The sequence below is a fragment of the Furipterus horrens genome, unplaced genomic scaffold (assembly GCF_987537825.1).
Source record: "Furipterus horrens unplaced genomic scaffold, mFurHor1.1.pri manual_scaffold_4, whole genome shotgun sequence".
Classification (NCBI taxonomy): Eukaryota; Metazoa; Chordata; class Mammalia; order Chiroptera; family Furipteridae; genus Furipterus; species Furipterus horrens.
Window position 1 is genome coordinate 187,996,625 of NW_028327174.1, and position 18,375 is coordinate 188,014,999.

At 52.4% G+C, this 18,375-nt stretch overlaps 2 protein-coding genes across 2 annotated transcripts in view; one reads left to right on the plus strand and one right to left on the minus strand.

The window, feature by feature from the left end:
* The first annotated feature begins 1,886 nt into the window (after window positions 1-1,886).
* On the plus strand, window positions 1,887-5,230 carry ORM1 (orosomucoid 1). The gene is made up of 6 exons (XM_090274619.1): window positions 1,887-2,044; window positions 2,396-2,538; window positions 2,774-2,844; window positions 3,632-3,739; window positions 3,850-3,953; window positions 5,050-5,230. Exons 1-6 carry the CDS (start codon window positions 1,934-1,936, stop codon window positions 5,113-5,115), a joined length of 603 nt encoding a protein of 200 aa, XP_090130745.1. The 5' UTR covers window positions 1,887-1,933; the 3' UTR covers window positions 5,116-5,230.
* An 862-nt stretch (window positions 5,231-6,092) lies between these two features.
* The window catches only part of AKNA (AT-hook transcription factor), a 42,428-nt gene continuing 30,145 nt past the window's right edge, over window positions 6,093-18,375 (minus strand). Inside the window, exons 16-22 of the mRNA XM_090274620.1 lie at window positions 16,947-17,123; window positions 15,957-16,072; window positions 15,239-15,385; window positions 13,731-13,826; window positions 12,050-12,163; window positions 11,621-11,813; window positions 6,093-7,262 (exon numbers count right to left, since the gene is read on the minus strand). Of these exons, the coding sequence (XP_090130746.1) occupies window positions 6,998-7,262; window positions 11,621-11,813; window positions 12,050-12,163; window positions 13,731-13,826; window positions 15,239-15,385; window positions 15,957-16,072; window positions 16,947-17,123 (1,108 nt within the window). The 3' untranslated portion in view covers window positions 6,093-6,997. The remainder of the gene's footprint in view (window positions 7,263-11,620; window positions 11,814-12,049; window positions 12,164-13,730; window positions 13,827-15,238; window positions 15,386-15,956; window positions 16,073-16,946; window positions 17,124-18,375) is intronic.

Below are 18,375 nucleotides of genomic sequence, written 5' to 3' on the forward strand. Positions count from 1 at the left end.
CCCTTCCCCTTCTTTCCCTCCTTCTCCCCCTCCTCGCTGGTCACTGTCAGTCTGTTCCTTGTTTCCATGTCTCTGGTCTTATTTTGCTCATTTGTTTGTTTTGTTTATTAGGTTCCTGTATTAGGTGAGATCATATGGTATTTGTCTTTCGCCACCTATTTCACTAAGCATAATACTCTCCAGTTCCATCCCTGTTGTCCCAAAAGGCAAGAGTTCCTTCTTTCGTTCTGCTGCATAGTATTCCATTGTGTAAATGTACCACGGTTTTTGATCCACTCAACTACAGATGGGCACTTAGGCTGTTTCCAGCCCTTGGCTGTTGTAAATAGTGCTGCTATTGTTACCAAGTGAAAGGGGGTTCTTTCCCGTGGTGCCTTGGTGTAAAACCCAACTAGTGTTGAGGAAAACAGGTCTTTATTTACAACATTCCAACCTGGGGAGGACAGTGAGCACTTCAGCTCAGAGCCCTGTTCTCCCACGGGACCCAGCACTTACTTTGCTCCCCAAAAACCTAGAAGCCAAAAACATGCCCATAAGTTCCCCAGCCCTTATCTGTCAGCTGTCTCCTTCAGGATCTGGGGTACGATGTCATCAGCCTCCATATGACAGTCCAGGAAGACATGTGCCGTGTTGCACTGGATCACGCATGGTTCTCTCCTCTGCTCTTTCCCTTCCAAGCTGGGTGGTTCTCCTTCCTTCTAAAATCTCATGGTGCTCTCTTTGCAAATGGCTGCCGCCTTATTTTTAAATCCTTGACCAAGGCCTGGGACACAGTGGGCAGGGTAAGGAGTTCTGATCATTCACAGAACCTTGCACAGGCCCTGTATGCTCTTCCCTCACTGTTCTATGGTCAAAACCCCTCCCATCTCCTTGGGGCCTGGGAAGAACCAAATCATTTGCATAACTCAGACACTAGCCACCAGCCATAGATATGCAAAGGCATTTTGAAACCTGTCCCCTTCCCCCATCCCCTAACCTCAGGCTCTGAGGACTTTTGGGGACCCCACTCTGTAATACTATGAACATAGGGGTGCATAGGTTCTTCTGAATTAGTGTTTCAGGATTCTTTGGGTATAATCCTAGCAGTGGAATTGCTGGATCAAAAGGGAGTTTTATTTTTAGTTTTTTTAGAAAATTCCATACTGTTTTCCACAGTGGCTGCACCGGTCTGCATTCCCACCAACAGTGCACTAGGGTTCTCTTTTCTCCACATCCTCGCCAGCACTTGTTTGTTGATTTATTAATGATGGCCATTCTGACAGGTGTGAGGTGGTATCTCATTGTGGTTTTAATTTGCATCTCCATGATGGCTAGTGATGTTGAGCATTCTTCCATATGCCTGTGGGACCTCTGAAAACAGATTTTGCCTTAATGCCTCCCTCTTTTGGAATTGTCCCTGCCTCCAGGACTGGGTTGGGGCCCTTTTGGACTTTTGTTCTTTCACCTTGTTACCACACTCAATTGGAACTGAATCCATATTAGCCCTACCCACATCCCTATACCCCTCCCCCACCCAGGGCTAGCCTGAGAACACTCTAAATTGCCTTCAGCATTTGATTTATATGGGTACCTCAGATAAAGAGAGGAAGAGGGAGAGGGAGAGACATCCATGTGAGAGAGAAAGATGGTTAGGTTGCCTCTCTCACTTGCCCCAACTGGGGACCCAGCCTGCAACCCAGGCATGTGCCCTGACCAGGAATCCAACTGGTGACCTTTTGCTGCGGGATGATGCCCAACCCACTGAACTAAGCTGGCCAGGCCAACCACCTTGGCCTTGAACAGCCAGGAGGGAACATACAGTGTATGGCATTTCCCAAGAGCTTCCTGATTATGTCACAGGGAGTCCCCAGGGCTCCACCCATAGCTCACTATAAAGGTCCCTGCACTCTCAGCCAGCAGTGCCACCTGACGCTTGGAGTATCCTTGTCTCAGCATGGCACTGCCTTGGGCCCTCGCAGTCTTGAGCCTCCTTCCTCTTCTGGATGCCCAGAGCCCCACGTGTACCAATTACACGGTGCCTATCACCAATGCCACCCTGGACCAGGTGGGTGCCTGGGCCCCTGAACACCGTGGGCAGCTGTCTCCCTCTCTGGGCTTCCCTTTCCACTGCTGGCTTGTGGTCAGCCTCCTCTCCTGATTCTGCCCTTTTCTCTCCTGGGTCCTGGGGTGAAAAATCTGGCCAGCCCCCAGACGCATTCCTCTGCTTCCAAACTTGGAAGCCTCATTGCAAAGTTCCTCAGAGGGGGCGTCAGAGGAGGGGGTGATGCCTGATTCTTTGAGTGGGCTCCTGCATGCCCACTCCTTTCTGGAGCCCTCAGTCTCCCGATTTGCAAAATGGAGAGATCTGCCCTAATCTCCTCCCAGCCTACATCGCCTGCTCCTGGTTTCTCCCCAGATCTCTGGCAAGTGGTATTATATCGCTTCGGCTTACCGTTACCCTGAGTATAAGGAGTCGGCTAGCAAAATCAAGGCAGCTTTCTTTTACTTTGCCCCCAACCACACGGAGGACAAGATCCAGCTCAGAGAGTACACAACCATGTAAGAGCCACACATGCCAACCGAGCCCCAGGCCCAGCCCCAGCTTCTGCTCCTAGCTGCCCAGAGACCTGGAGCAAGCCCTTCCCTCCTCCTGGCCTCAGCCTTCTCTCATCCATGGAATGGGTGCAGGGGTCTAATTCTAATTGCCACTTGCCCCTTGCCCCTCAATGACTGAGACTGTCTACTTCTCCTTGACTCTCTTACTGTTTGTCTCCCCTCTTCTGTCTGGCTTTAGTGGGGACCAGTGCATCTATAACTTCACTTATGTGATGTTCTATCGGGAAAATGGGACCTTGTATAAATACGGTGAGTTCTCAGGGGAAGGGCTGCTGTGTGGAATGGGGAGATGGTGGGTGGAGCAGCCTAAGGGAGGAAACCCGGGGCCTTTGGGCAAAGAGAACCTGGGAGAGGCCCACTCCTTACATCTCCATGGGCCCAGTGCCTGCACACTGAAATAATCAGGAATAACTGCCAACATTTCTGTGGTCTTTCTATGTGCTGGGCACTGTTTGAGGTGTTTTAAGTGAATGAACCCACTTAATACTCATAAGCAGCCCTGGGGGGACATTACAGTGATCAGATGAGGAAATGGAGAAACAAGTGTCGATTAGTTTCTCTGAGGCTGCGCAGCTTGCAATGAGCACTAGGATTCAAGCCCCAGGGCCGCTCCACGGCTGCCTCCCTTCCAACCACTCGTACCCTCTGGGAGCTAACAGCTGCCTGTTTGTTGGACAGGCAGTGACTTCACCCCTGTCTCCACCATCACTGTAGTGAGGGTACGTAGTAAGGACACACAAATGCCGATGGAATTGAACCAGCACCACCCAGGGGTCCCGAGGCTCTGCTCTGAACCTCATTTTCCTCATCTGTAAAATGGGCAGAAAAGCCCTGACAGCCGCAGTTCACACGAGGCTCCTCTGGTTCCACATATGTAGGTGTTCAGTGCAGGGTCTGGTGCATGGTTGGAGCAAGGGACACTTGGCCCAGGTAAACCCCTGGCACTCACAGATCCACTCTGTGGTCCTGGGCACACTCGGGTTTCCTCGCCTGTGAGGAGGGAAACATCGTCTCACGCAGAGGCTTCCTCTTCCAGAGAACGGCACAAAGCACTCTGTCTCCCTGATGCTCCCCAAGAACAGCAGGACCTTCATGCTTGCTGCTTTCCCAGAAGACCCACAGAACATTGGGATATCCTTCTATAGTAAGCATTCCCCAAACTCCCACCCAAGCTTCCTCCGGGACCCCCAGCTGTCCCTGGCCTGTCACCAGGCCCCCCAACATCCTCACCAGTCCCCTTGTACTCTCCTGCAGCTGACAAGCCGGAGGCGACCCCAGAGCAAATGGAACAGTTCTATGAGGACCTCAAGTGCAGAGGCATGAACAAGTCGGAAGTCGTGTACACCAATGATAAAAATGTGAGTGCAGGGAGGACTGGCGGGTGCTCATCTGAGGCACCTGGGCTCATCTTGGGCAGCCCCAGAGGCCCAGAGAGGGAGAGCTGCCAGCCAGGGCTGCACAGTGAGAGCGGAGATTCTGCTTTTAAGGGTCCACCTCACTTCAGGGACAGCTGAGCTTCAGAGGCCCAGGGGGTGGGGGGTGGATGAGAGCCCAGGAGGGATCTCACTGGGAAATCAGGGAGGATGCAAGGAGCCAGTGGGGAGCATTGGGAAGGCCAACAGGAGGGGAACCGAATGGCCAAGGTGTGGTGGTGGGGACTCGGGAAAGCGACACATGGGGAATTATCAGTCACAACTGCCTGCCACATCCCGGCTTCTCAACTGCGCGATGTGGGGGCAGACATTGTGGTTCCCAGTGTCATCTGAACTGCAGACAGCACGTCTGGGACCATGGCCCCAATTCTTGCTTTAACTGACAATGACCTGAGTAACACTGTCAGTACTTTCGTTTAAACCTGTATTAAGCGGAAGGCTTTACCTGGTCGTTTTACATGACCATATTTGAAATCAGAGCTGATGAGCTGTTTACACTGTTTTGGGAATATGTGGCATACTTTCATGATTATTCAAACAAAAGTGTCCCCCTCTGCTTGCCACCCGAAATCATCTCCTGTGACCACCAGTGGCACAGATTGTCCCCTTGCTCCTGAGAACCCCAGATAAGGGCTTATGAACATAGGCACTGGAGCCAGTTCCCTGGCGTATAGCCTGCCACCCCCATCTACTGTCTGGTGGACCTCAAACAGGCCACAGGGCCACCAGGAGCCTGTCACATCATCTGCAAAATGGTGGTGAGAAATCCTGATCAACATAAGGGCTTAACAGATCATAAGTGCTCCATAAATTCCAGTTCTTAAGGGTTCAAGCCCCCATTCTAGAGGTGAATAAACAGGCTCAGAGAGGGAAATGACTTGGCCAAGGTCACCCAGCTTAAATTGGCAGAGACCAGGCTGAAGCCATGGTTGTTCTGGTGCCACAGTCCAGAGTGGGTCCCCCTCGTCCCCCCAGGAGCCCCCTGCCTTCCTCCATGTTTTCTTTGCCCACTGCCCTGTAGGATCTGTGTAAGCCGCTGGAGAAAAAACACGATGAGGAAAGGAAAAAGGAAAACGAGAGGACCTAGAAAGACAGCACTGGATTAGGACCTCAGGGATTTGGGAGTCTGTCCTGAGCCGCCCACCTACCCTTCATATCTCAGTTCTTTCCCTCAATGGCGTCAATAAAGTATTTGGAATAGACAGGTTGTCATCTGCGCTAATTCATTCATTCATTCACCCCCTCATTCATTCATGTTGAGACCTGCCCTGAGTTGAGACCTGGGTGACCACTGGACAAGAGCCTGCCTGCCCCTGGTTGGAAAAGCCTCGGCTGTAGATGCCAGCACACATGCCAGGATGGACCATGATATGTTGCGTGGGACACCAGCACGAGAAGGTTCCTTCTGCAGTGGGGACATCGGGGAGGGTGTCCTGGGAGCGGCATCTGAACCAACCTAGGAAGATCAGGAGCTTGAGAACACCTGCTGTTCTTGCTTTGAGCTGAGGATCGGAGAGGGTACATTTGAGGGACATCAAAGCAGAGGACCCAGAGGAGGAGCTCAGGAGGATGGGGGCAGTGAGGACACGGGCATATAGTGCCAGGCATGAAGGATCTTACTGCAGACAGCACCTGGCATCTGGGGAGGTGCTTTGGGAGGCACCAGACTGGAGGCAGGAAGACTGGCCTTAAGGCTGCTACACCCTGGCAAGAGGTGGGGACCTGGGCCAGCGTGTAGAGAGAATAGGGGGGCCCAAGGGGCCTAGATCAGAGGGGCTGAGTGTTTCCATGAAGTGTCCTCATGGCAGCCTCTTGGCACCCAACACCCATAAGGAGGATACGACACCTAGGAGCAAGGTTGGCCCTCAGCAACCAGCTATCTTACAAATGTGTTTTGAATCCCAGAGATGGGCCTGTTGGTGGAAGGCCCACGTAGTGGCATAAAGAGAACCGAGCCCTTGAGGCCAGGGGTCAAGCAGGAAAAACCCGGCAGTCTCCCCTTCTACCCCACCCAACTGGTTTTAGAAACCACGAGTCAGTGAGACACACCAGGGACACAGGCAATTTGGGGAATGTTTTCAGGTTTTGTTTTTTTGTTGTTTTTGTTTTGGCTTTTTCTATTTTTTAAGATCAATATTCATTCTTCTTCATTTCCCTTCATAACGAAAATAGAATTTTTGAATGCCTCAAATATACAAATATCACTGATGCACACACATTCTAGAAAAGCTGAGGTACGTGCTGCTATGGGGTGGGGGAGCAGGAGACGGCCTGTCCGTGGGGCCACAGCCACAGGCCAAATTCCACAGGGATCTTCAGGATGGTGGGGGTCTGGAGATGAGGTACTGAGAGGGGCCATGATGGATGGCTTCCTGGGCGTCTCCATCCCAGCAGGCCCACAGGAAAGGCTGACCCAGCCACAGAGAAACTGGGAGTGAGGTATCCTGGGGGCCGGCATCTAAGATACCCCAATGACCCCAAAGTGTCCCACCATCAGCCCCCAGTGGAAAGGTCCCCAGCCACATCTTTCCAGAGATGCCTAGTCCTAAGTGGCTGGTCACAGGCATGTAGACAGGTTTGTGCCAGAGACCCTAGCCCCATCCCTTCTTATCTGACTCCCTAAGGAGGATCCAAGGCCAGGAAAATTCCTGGCTTAAAAACTACCTGTCCATCCATATATAAAATACATATTATTATCTGGAGGTGGACAAGTGCAGGAGACTCCCAGAGACTGCACCTGGACAGAAGGTGGCCTTGGTCCCAGCACCTCCTACGGGGGCCGGTGCCCTGGGAAGTCACTTCCCTTGATGACCAGGGTCGTCTGTATTGAACACACCGAGACTGAGCAGGCAGGGCTTGTGCTGGAGGGAGAACTCCTCATGAGGGGTCTACAAGGCCTCGGGGGGAGACAGCAATGGGCTGGCTACCTGCCCACGTCTCCGCTGTTTGTTCCTGAGCCCTGAATGCCGTCAGAAGAGGCAGGAGCCCCGCAGGTTCTGGGCCTGACGCAGGTCGGCCGATAGGGAGCGGCTCATGTGCTTGGCGGTGGAGCGGACGCTCTCGGCCGCCTGGACGGCTCGGCTCAGGGCCTTGTTGAGCTCCTCCAGGTCCTCCAGATCCAGCTGGATGGAGCGCCGGTGTCCGCCAGTTGGCCGAGAGGAGGCTGTGGGGGGCCACTCAGCGGCTGGTCTGGCTGAGGGGGCTGAGGTAGGTCCTCCTGGAGGCACATAGAACCTGAGGAGACAGGTAAGTGTATTGTTAACCCTGAAGAGGGCTGGGTGCAGCCAAGGAGTCCTGGGTCTGAGCCCCAGCTAGGCCCCTCGCCCCTATTCTGTGGGTCTCAGTTTCTTCACTTCTGTAATGAGAATAATAAACACCTACTTTGAGGATAAAGGAGTGCCTGACCCAGAACAGGCGCTCAAAAATGTTTGGTTCAATCTACCCATTCATTTCACAAATATTTCTTGACCACATGCACGTGCCGGCCCGTGTGCCAGGCCCTGGGGTTACAGTGGTGAGTGAACAACACAGACCCTGTCGCCTTCTTGGAGCTTCAAATCTGAGAGCCAGATCTGGCAGCGACCAGGATCACCCCAGGCTCTGTAGCAAACCCCATTGTTTGGAGAGGTAATACAGGGGAGTCCCAGTGCCAGTGCAGAACGCTGGAGAAACATGAGCATGACCATTAGGATTCTGCAGCAGGGGGAGGGGCTGGCTTTACTCATCCAGGACAGCAGCTGGAACGGTGTCCTCCCCAACCTGGTTCGGCAGGAGTGTGGGGTGTCTGACAAGCCATGAGGTGAAGTGCGATTTCTCCAAGAAGCGACCGCCTTCAGCTAAGGCCACTGAATTTAGCATTCAAAGAAACCAGCCTGGGGCAACAGGAAGAAACTATGTTGTGGAAATAAGTGTGTGGGAGAGAGAGGGATAAAGAAGCATTTTGAGAGACTTCCGGCCAAGATGGAGGCGTAGGTAGACACACTGTCTCCCTTCACAACTAAGAAGGAATACAACTACCTCAAAACTACAAAAGACAACCAGAAGCTCCAGAAAACCATACTGAAGGGAAGTTCAACAAGGAAGTAAAAAAGAAACACTCATCCAAACAGGTAGGAGGGGCAGAGCCAGGGTGGGGAGGACGCAGGGTGGTGACACGGGCAGCAGCGATGGCACCAGCGATGGCACCAGCAGTGGTGGCAGCGCAGTGATGAGGGCCAGGTGGTGGAAAGCACAGTCACACATGATAAAAGTCCAGAAAGCAACCTGGGAAACTATCCCAGCCCCAGACCAGACCACACAGCTCACAGCTCAAGCGCTGGAGGTGGGGGAATAAAGCCTCATTGCTTCTGACCATGAAAACCAGTGGGAGTTGGGGCAGAGGAAGAAACTGCCGCTCTCTCAGGTCTCTCTGCAGAGTCCCTTTGTTTAGAGGAAAAGGGGCGAATGCTAAGCAAGCAGCATTGTTCCCTCTCAGACCCCTCCCCTACCCCACAGCACCACAACGTGGTGAAACAGGTCGCCCTGCACTCAAGAATACCTAAGGCTCCACCCCTTACAACATAACAGGTGCTACAGCTCTACCTAAGACACGGGGGCAAACACAGGAGGCTGTCAAGTTGAGGAGGCAGAGAAGTATGGCCCAAAGAAGGGAGCAGGTCAAGGCTCCAGAGGGAGAACTGACAAGGAGAGAGCCAGCCTAACAGATGCACAGTTCAAAGTACTGGTGATAAAGATGCTCACAACCTGACAGACAAGATTAAGTACAACATGGAAGAAGTGAAGGCTATGCTAAGTGAAATGAAGGAAAATCCACATGAAACCAGTGGTGAAAGGAAGGAAACCAGGGTTCAGATCAATAACTTGGAACATAAGGAAGAAATAGGCAGTCAACCAGTACAGAATGAGGAAACAAGAAAGAAATGAGGAGAAGCTTAGGAACCTCTGGGACAACTTTAAACTTGCCAACAACTGAATCACTGGGGTGCCAGAAGGAGAAGAGGAAGAGCAAGAAATTAAAAACTTACGTGAAAAAATAATGAAGGAAAATTTCCCTAATTTGGTGAAGGAAATAGACATATAAGTCCAGGAAGCACAGAGAGTTCCAAACAAGCTAGACTCAAAGAGGACCACACCAAGACGCATCATATTAAAATGCCAAAGGTGAAAGATAAAGAGAATTTTAAAAGCAGCAAGAAAAAAGCAGAGTTGCCTACAAAGCAGTTCCCATAAGACTGTCAGCTGATTTCTCAAAAGAAACTTTGCAGGCAAGAAGGGGCTGGCTAGAAGTATTCAAAGTGATGAAAAGCAAGAGTACTCTATCCAGCAGAGCTATCATTTAGAATGGAAGGGCAGATGAAGTGCTTCCCAGACAAGGTAAAGCTAAAGGAGTTCATCATCACCAAGCAATTATTATATGAAACATTAAATGGACTTATTTAGGAAAAGGATTAAAACTATGAATGTTCAAACGACAACAAACTTACAATTATCAACAATAGAATCTAGAAAATAAAAACAGAAACAAACTAAGCAAACAACCAGAATAGGAACAGAAATACTGTATAGGTATGGGGATCATGTGTAGGGTTGTCAGCTGGGAAGGGGAAGGGGGAGAACAGGGAAAATGGTGCAGGGATTAAGAAGCATAATTGGTAGGCTCAAAATAGACAGAGGATGATAAGAATAGTACAGGAAAGGGTGAAGCCAAAGAACTTATAAGCACAACCCATGAACATGAACTAAGGGGGGGTGGGATTGCTGGAGGGTAGAGTGGTAACAGTGGAGGGGAGCAAAGGAAAAAGAAATTAGGACAACTGTAACAGCATAATCAATAAAATATACTTAAAAAACACACAAAAAATGAAATTAAAGAAAAAAAAGCAGCATTTCACCTAAATAAAGCAGGAAGGAGTTTAGGGGGACTTGGCCTGAGTCATTTGCTGGCACACTGTCCACTCTAGTCTTATTCCTGATCCTCCGCTTTCTAACTTGCATTATTGCACAGTGAACAAAGAAGGGTTTTGCTGGGATCTGAATAGACGTCTCACTAATGATACACAGATGGCCAACAAGCACCTGAAAAGATGCTCGACATCATTAGCCATCAGGGAGATGCAAATTGCAACCACATGAGATGCCGCTTCGTCTAGTTCACATCCGTGGGGACGGCTAAAGTCAAAAGGACAGTAAGGAGTGTTGGCGAGGATGTGGAGAGACTGGAACTCGCCCTTTGGAAACAGTCTGGCTGCCCTCCAGACAGTAACACAGAGTGCCCTGCCAGGGCCGGGATCCTCATCCTCGGAACCATGTGCCGGGCTCTGTGGTAGGCGCTTGGCCAGCACCATCTCATTTATTTGGTCCGTTCCATTGCTTATTTCACCAACGAGCAAAGTGAAGCTCAGGGAAGCGAGGTGATGCAGGAGGCTGCCGAAATCTTGGTCATTCCGCTTGTCCAGCCACGAAACCCTGGCCAGGCCCCTCCACCTTTTAAAGGATTTATTTCCTCACTTTGTACCACCTCCCACAGTAGATCCAACAGGAAAATTCAGGTGAAAACCTCTGTAAACTGCCTGGACGTTAAGTGCAGGGTCAGAGAGCTAGAAAGGGCCAGGGCTGAAGTCACATTCAGAGCTAATTAGCACCTAGGAGATGCTGATAGGTATCACCTGAACCTAATGAACAATAACCAATTGTGCTCTTTCCGGACTATCTGATGTAATTACTGGGCTCCCACACACCCCAGCCTTCTGATAATTTGATGACCAGTTTGGCTGAGAGTTACCCAAAACTTCCCCTAGGGCAGAAGCTACAAAAGCAAAACCCAACCAACCTTCCAGGCGAGAAAGCCTCTGGTGGTGCGGGGACTATAAAGCAGCCGACCACCAGGTGGCAGCGCAGGCCCGTGCAGCTTTCTAAAGGCTGCTCAGGCCTCAGTCTCTGAGCATGCCCAGTCCCGCAGCTGGAGGAATTTTAGGGCATCATCAATCAGCCCGGGTTAGCAGCATTAGAAGCACTGGGGTTACTGGCCACCCTGTGTAGTATGAACTGTCCATACTTGAGTTAATTTAATCCTCGTCACAATCCTTTTCACAGAGGAACACAGTAACCTGGCCAGGATTGCGTTGCTACTGCTGGCCAGGTCTGTGGGGCACTAAAGTCCAGGGCCTTTCCACTCGCACATGGCCCATCCAAGCCTGGGGACAGCAGCCTGATGAGTTCCGTCCACAGGTCTGAGCCTGCAAGGATACGGGACGGCCACAGAAATAGAGACCCCATGGCTACAGAGGGCGCTCTGAGCTGATCCGAGGCCACCAAATTCCAGGTGAAACCTTTCCTGCCTACTGAGGCAGAGCAGACAGGCATCTCCACCACCTCTGCTGGAGACCTGAGCATGTAGTGCGGTACACATAGCGCATTTGGGGTCTGCAGAGGGGCTCCATAAGGGTCCGACTCGTTCTGCACACTGTACACGGGAGAGCAAACACGGGAGTTCACGATGCCAGGGTTATTGGCTGCCTGAGACAGGTCAGAATGCTCACTACTAAGCACTTCAGACAAAGAGGCTGGGAGGGGTTGGAACAGAAGGCTCTTACACAGTGGCTGATGGGTAAGGCATGACGGGGACCGAGGAGATGTAGGCAAAAGCAGGAGGGGCTGGAACTGAAGGCGCAGTGGCCAGATACCACAGTCCAGGGGGCGGCCGAGGCGGTGACCCCGTCTGTTTGCTCCTCTGCTTGGGGCTGGATGTTGAAGGTGCATTTCTCCTTGTGGTGGACTTTTCTGCCCCTGTCATGGAAGGACACCAGAGACAGTCTGACCACCTGGGAAGATCAGGCAGAGAACAGAGGGTCCACCCAAGCCCGGTCCTGGTAGAGCTGCACACTGGGCTGGCCATGCTGGGAGTGCCCAGATTTGGGAAGCCATGCCTCTGCCCAGCGTGCTCTGGTCCCGACTGGCAGGAGCAGCCACCCTGCTAACCCAACCAGGGGAGCTGAGGGAAGAGACTGAGCATCTGTCCCTACCAGAGGTGGCTGAGTCTAGGCCATCCCCCTCGGAGGAGGACGCAGCTCCACCACACAGGGGACATCGCAGCGCATCACTGGGAGATGGTCCTAGTGTGTCCCTGGTGGAAGCACCTGGAGGATCAGAAAGACGTGAGGAGAGGATTATATCTGAAACATCAGGCCTGGAGTCTCCCAAGCAGACCTCCTGAAGCACTCCCCCTGGGTGACAACAATACTGATGGCAACCATGACAGTGAGAGTCCACATTTCATGAGCCAGGTCCCCTGCTCAGGGCCTTCCTGCATTACCTTATCAAATCCCACAAGCCACTGGCTGGCTACTACCATCACTCCCCCACGTCACGGATGAGAAGCTGAGGCCCCAAGAGGCTGAATAATTTGCCAAGGTCTCGAGGCTGGGAAGAGGTGGCCCTCTCTCTGATCCCAAGCCCAGCTCTCCTGACTGAAGCCTTGTGCCTGTGGTCCTTCCTCCACAGTGAGACAGGCCTGTTCTCCATGTGGGGGTCTCCCACAATGATCCCGGGTACCCCAGGGGTCAGGGGAGGCCTAAACTTGCCCGGTTAGCAGGACAGTAGGCAGCCTCGTTCTCTCCCACCCAAATCCTCTGGGTAAGTTCCAGGGCCAGTCCACTTGGCCTTCAGGCCTCAGCTTAGCCATTGCTCCCTCTGGGAGAGCCCCACACACACCAGGCTGAGTTACATGCTCCCCAGCCCACTCTGTGCTCCCCTGTCCCAGCTCTGACCACTCCACTGCATCACTGTCTGCTTATCTGAGTTTCATGGGGAAAGGGCTCAGGGCCCAGTATGAGAAGGTGGTGAATGAATGAATGAAGGAAGGAAGGAAGGAAGGAATGGAAAGGACTATTGGAATTCCAGCAAAGGCAAAGGTACATACTGAAGTGCCAGGGCTCTGAAGTCACGAAGACCTGGGTTCAAATTCTGGCTCAACCATTTGTGAGCTGTATGCCCTTGGGTGAGTTATTGGACCTCTTTGAGACTAGCTTCCTCACTCATAAAATGGGCATCACAATAAAAGCAGAAAAATCTATTTCCTAGAATTGCGTGGGTTAATGTTTGTAAAACCCTTAGCATGATGCCCTGTATACAGCAGGGGCTTAATAAATGAGTTTCATCAGTACCTTCATCATTGGTTGAAAGGGCTCCAGAGCCCATCTTCAACCCTTTCATTATGGATGTGGAGCCTGAGACTCAGAGAAGTTAAGGAACTTGCCTAAGGTCACACAGCAAGTCAGTGGCAGAACTGGGACTAGAAACAGCTGTCTCTATTCTCAGGCCTCTGCTCTGCCCACTACTCTTCCCTGTTGGGTTTGACAGAAAGGATGAAGAACGGAGGGAGGATGGAGGGGAGAGAAGGTGTAATCTTTGCTGCCAGCCCCTCTGCTGCCCGGCACCCTCCTAGAAGGACCCTGTGGGAACTTCTTGAATTGTGTCCATGGTTTCTGCATGCCAAGGAGGGTGGCTTTAGGCAGCAGCACCTGGGGTAACAGGTGTGAGGTCAGGACACCTTGGGAGGCCTGAGAATCCCAGAAAAGTCTAGTTCCCTTGTCTGTGCCTTTGGCCTGCCTCCAAGCTCAGGGCAGGCCCACGTCTGGCCCGACCGTTCTCTACCTGGAGAGAAGACACTACAGCTTCGCTGCCCTGGCTGTTTCCATCCCTTACCTGTGTCCTGGGTCCTAACAGGCTGGCAGTGGGGACAGGAGACTCTGCTACTGCCTCTCGGGACAATCTTGGGGGTCAGAACATGGTACTCCTGGCCTGGGGACAAACACAGAACATGCCGTGTCAGCTCTCTACATGGCTGCAGAACTCTGGGGGATTTAGTATCATGACCTTTCACCTCTCCCTCCAAATGGTTTTAATAGTCACGCTCTCCTTTTTCTATTGTGCGCTCACACACACGATATATGTACATAAATGTGTACATATAAATATATGTGTGTATGTACATATACACATGTACATAAAGATACATGAATCTTCCTGTTTATGGTAAGCTCTCTCAGACTCCGATTTCATCTCGGATCCTATTTAGGTACAATCTGCTTGGTTCTTCACCTACAGAGGCAATCACCCAATCCAGGCCGTTAGGATTTGAAAGCAAGCCAGGAAGACATCATAACCAGGGACAAAGAGCATTGCCACTTGGCCCAGACCCGACTGGCCGGCTGGGAGGGGGATGGCTTGTGCATGGGCGCCATGCAGCTCAGGGAGCAGGTGTATCTAATTCCAGAGCCACCCCACAGTAATAACAGCTCGTGAACGGTTGTGGGGAGAACTGAATGGGGCCGCACCCATGAGGGGGCTGCCCTGCGCCTGGCAGATATAAAGTGCTCAGTGTTATTAGAAAGTTGGTCAGACTCTCCGAGCCTCACCCTGTTTCCTGCTTGTGCTTCCCTGAGTCTTCAATAACGTCTTCTGCATGTTGCCTGATTACTGACCATTTTTCTCTCTGCCATGTGGGGTTCCCATTTCATACTGTGTGTGGGGCCCTGGGTGCCCTGGCCTGACTGTGGCTTTCACGTCTAACTCCTTGGCCTCGCTCCACCCCACTGGGGCAGGGGAAGTGTCTCTTGTTTCCTGCCTTGTCCCCAGTGCTCGGCCGTGGGGATCTGGGCTTAACCACTCTCCTCCCCAGTGAGGTGTGGGTGAGAGCCATGTCTATAATTTACTGACTATAATACTTTACACACTTCCTGTAAGTGCTGATTTGTTATTGTCTCCTCCTCTAGAGCGTCAGATTCATGGAAGCAGGAGTCCCATCCATATGTGTTTTGATGTTAAGCACTTCAAAATCCTACTAAGGGTCATCTCCAGCTTTACTAGGTTCATCGGAACTGAATGTCGGCCAGGAGTAAAGGACTCAGTGGCTGCCCTGCAGCCCAGGTTCTGCAAACAGCAGGTCCCTCATAAACCTCGCTATGACCGACCAGCTGCATGGGCTTCCCCAGAACCAGGCACGGACCCTGGCAAAGGGGAGGAATCAGAAACTATTTGCTGGACAAATGAACAGAAGCACAGAGATTCACAGAGGCCATGCTCCCTGAAGTTTCCGTATCATAGAACTCAGAGAAATGATAACATTCGAATGGCTAAATGGAAAGGGCTTCTCATGACAGAGGAGACCGCCCTAGGGATGGTGCCCACCCCGGCTCTCCCTTCTGACCCACCTGTATATTGGCCCCTGAAGGTGACCCTGTCTGGCTGTCCGGTACTGTGTATTCCTCTCGTTTTGTCCCGAGCTGCCTGTGGGCTGTCCCTGGTGGTCCTGTCCTTCTCAGAGGACAGCTGGGGGGAGGTGGGCTCACATTGGGAACCTAGGGTGGAAAGAGAGGGGCATCAGAGCGGCGGGCAGGTGGGCGGGTCATGCAGGTTAGGGAGTACAGGTATCTAATCCCAGATCCACCCCTTAGTAAAAAAGCCCACACATCCGGACCCCCACTTTTGTGCTCAGCACTGCTCTAGACACCTTGCGTGCACTGTGCCCTGCACCCCACAGCGATCCCAGGAGGCAGATGCTATCTTTCCTGCACTGTTAATCATCCTTTTAACCGCATGGGACAGGTAAACCACCTGGCCCCTGATTCCAGAGCTGTATTACTTTAGGCAAGTCCCCTGCACTTCTGGGCCAGGGTGTCCTTATATCTGCAGAACATGGATGACATGACCCCTTTTGCAGTGAAGATTAAGTGAGGTGATACATGTATATCTTACAGATGCAGTAGCTATTATTGGAAGTGCACGGTGCTCTGGGGCACCACATTGCTGAAAACAGATACACAAAAGCCTTCAAGTTTTTCCTAAGCCTGTTTCTGCAGTCCCTCACCACTGAACCAACATGCTCAGACTGTGGCCTCCAGAGATCAGTTTTGGCCGCTGGTCACTTACTCAAGGACAGCCGGGGCACCCCCCGAGGCACAGAGGAGGACCGGACTCGCCGCCTTCCTGTGGGGACAGCTTGCTCCGTACCTCCGGGCTCACTGGACAATCTCTCTGTGGATTTACTAGCAAAAGAGTGAGAGCAGATGTCACTGGATGAGGTTTTATGCAGCCTTAATTTTCATTTTTTAAAATATGTTTACTGACTTGAGGGGCGGAGGCAGAGAAACATCGATGTGAGAGAAACACATTTATTGGTTGCCTCCCATATGCGCCCTGACCAGGGACTGCACCCCAAACCTGGGTATGTGCTGTACATGCCCTAACTGGGGGTAGAACACACAACCTCGGCAACTGCCCTGACTGGGTATCAAACCCCCAACCTTTTGATGTACAGAATGACGCTCCAACCAACTGAGCCATACCAGCCAGGGCAGGTTTTATTGCAGCCTTTAAAGATGATTAGTGAGGAGGCCGACCCAGAGAAATAGTTAGAATGGGAGGAGGGAGAGCAAGGAAGTCCAGACTGAAGACCCTGGAGTCAGAATCATAGAAAATGGCCCTGGGGCTCTTTGACCCTCAGATTGCCCATCTGTCTAATGGGGATCATGAGAGCAACGACTTCAGAGGGCTGTTGGATCAGGGAGACAATGTCCCTAAAAGCCTTCACCTAGTGCCCTCCCAGACCCATTCAAAGTTAGCTGATTTTATGTCAGCCTCATGAAGGAAGAGCTGAGCCAGTGGGTGAGTGGGTGCGAGTCCTGGAAATATTCTAGCTCTGCAGTTGGGTGGTGAGTTCAGGGGTATTCACATTATTAACACATGTTTGTTATATTTTTATGTCCAAATGTAACCCAGTAAAAAAAATGAGAGTGAATGAATGATGAAGTGAATGAGTGAGGGAGGGAGGGGTGTGGCTGCAAGGAGCCAGAGGCCGGCCACGTCTGCCTTCTGTGGCTGCCACCAGGGCACAAGGGTGGGAGCCCTGGGGTCACCCACCTGCCATAGTGAGAGCCCCAGGCAGTCAGGGAATCTGCTGGTCGGGCCCGGGCCCGGGCAGGATGGTCGAAGGTGGGCGCTGGTGGTGCAGGGCTGTCCTGGGGTGGCTGGTGCAGGCTGTCCTCCAGCCGGAGCTGCAGCCGGGACACCTCCTCTTGCAGCTCGCGGATGGCCTGGCTGGGGTGGGGCGAAGATGGCGACAAAGGACAGATGCGCGTGAACAGAGCTGCAGCCACCGGGAGTGCCCCCCGATGGCGCGGCCTGTGTCCCTGCCTAGGAGGCATTGGGCCAACGCCACGGTATTTAATGCCAGACCTTCTCTGTGTGTCCGCTTTCCTTGCTACGCGTCTTGAACCTCTCTGGGCCCGCGTCCCTGCACGTTCAGTGAACGAAGTATAACTTTCTCTGAGGCTCACGCGTCTTAACACGCGGGGCCTCTGAGCTGCTGTTCTGAAGCCCCAGTGACCAATTCTCAAGGCAGAGACAAGGATACAGAACACAGAGGGTGTGGGCTAAAGTTTCCCTTTAAAATCTGAAATCTGCCCTGCCCTGGCCCCTGGGCGGCCGTCCTTTTTTTACCTCTGTCTATAGAAATCTTAACTATCTTTCCAGGCCAGGCCCCTTCCCACCCCGAAAGCCCTTCCCTGCTGGGTTCCACCTAATGCCCCCTATGCTGCTCAAGCCCCTCTCCCCAGAAGATGCTAATCTACCTGCGTCCCCAGCCAGACAATGAGCCATCAGCAGGCGAGGAGCAGGTCTCCCAGCTCATGACCCCTGAGACCCTTACACCTCCAGATGCTCTGGGAACATGACTGAACAGGACTCCAGGCTACAAGAGGCAGCAGAGCAAATGGGTGCTGGAATCCCTGGGAACCCCAAACACAGCATAGCCTCTTATTGGAAGGCATCTCAGCGAGCTTCTAGCACCTAGGGAGTGGATGCTGTTTGCACTTCTCTCCAACCAGTCCCTGACTCTGGTCTCATTCTGAAGGGATCACTGGCTGTGGCAGACAATCCCACTCAGATATCCCACATACAACCCCCACCCTGACCCCCACAGAGAGTCAGGGTCTGGCTCGGCATGGCTGTCCTCTGAGATGGCGCAGGCTCTCCATCTGCTGTTTGGGACCGGCTTCCAGAGTGGGGGCTCCCCTCAGGGTAAGCTCTTGCCTGGTGGCCCCTGGACTCGTCAGTGAGTGTCCCCGGGCATCACCTCCGGCAATCATCAGCGCTCGGATGAGTGTGCCAGGGGCATCGGAGGCCTCTCTCTAGCGGTGTCCCAGTGCAGTGAGTGTCCAAGGGCAGCCGGTTCCCCTGGCAATCCCCAAGGAGACGTTTGTTGGGGTTTCCAAGGGAAACCGTGAGGGTGCTGGCGGCAGGAGGGCCGGAGCTCTGCCACCAGTTAACCCCTGGAGGGCAGGGCTGAGGC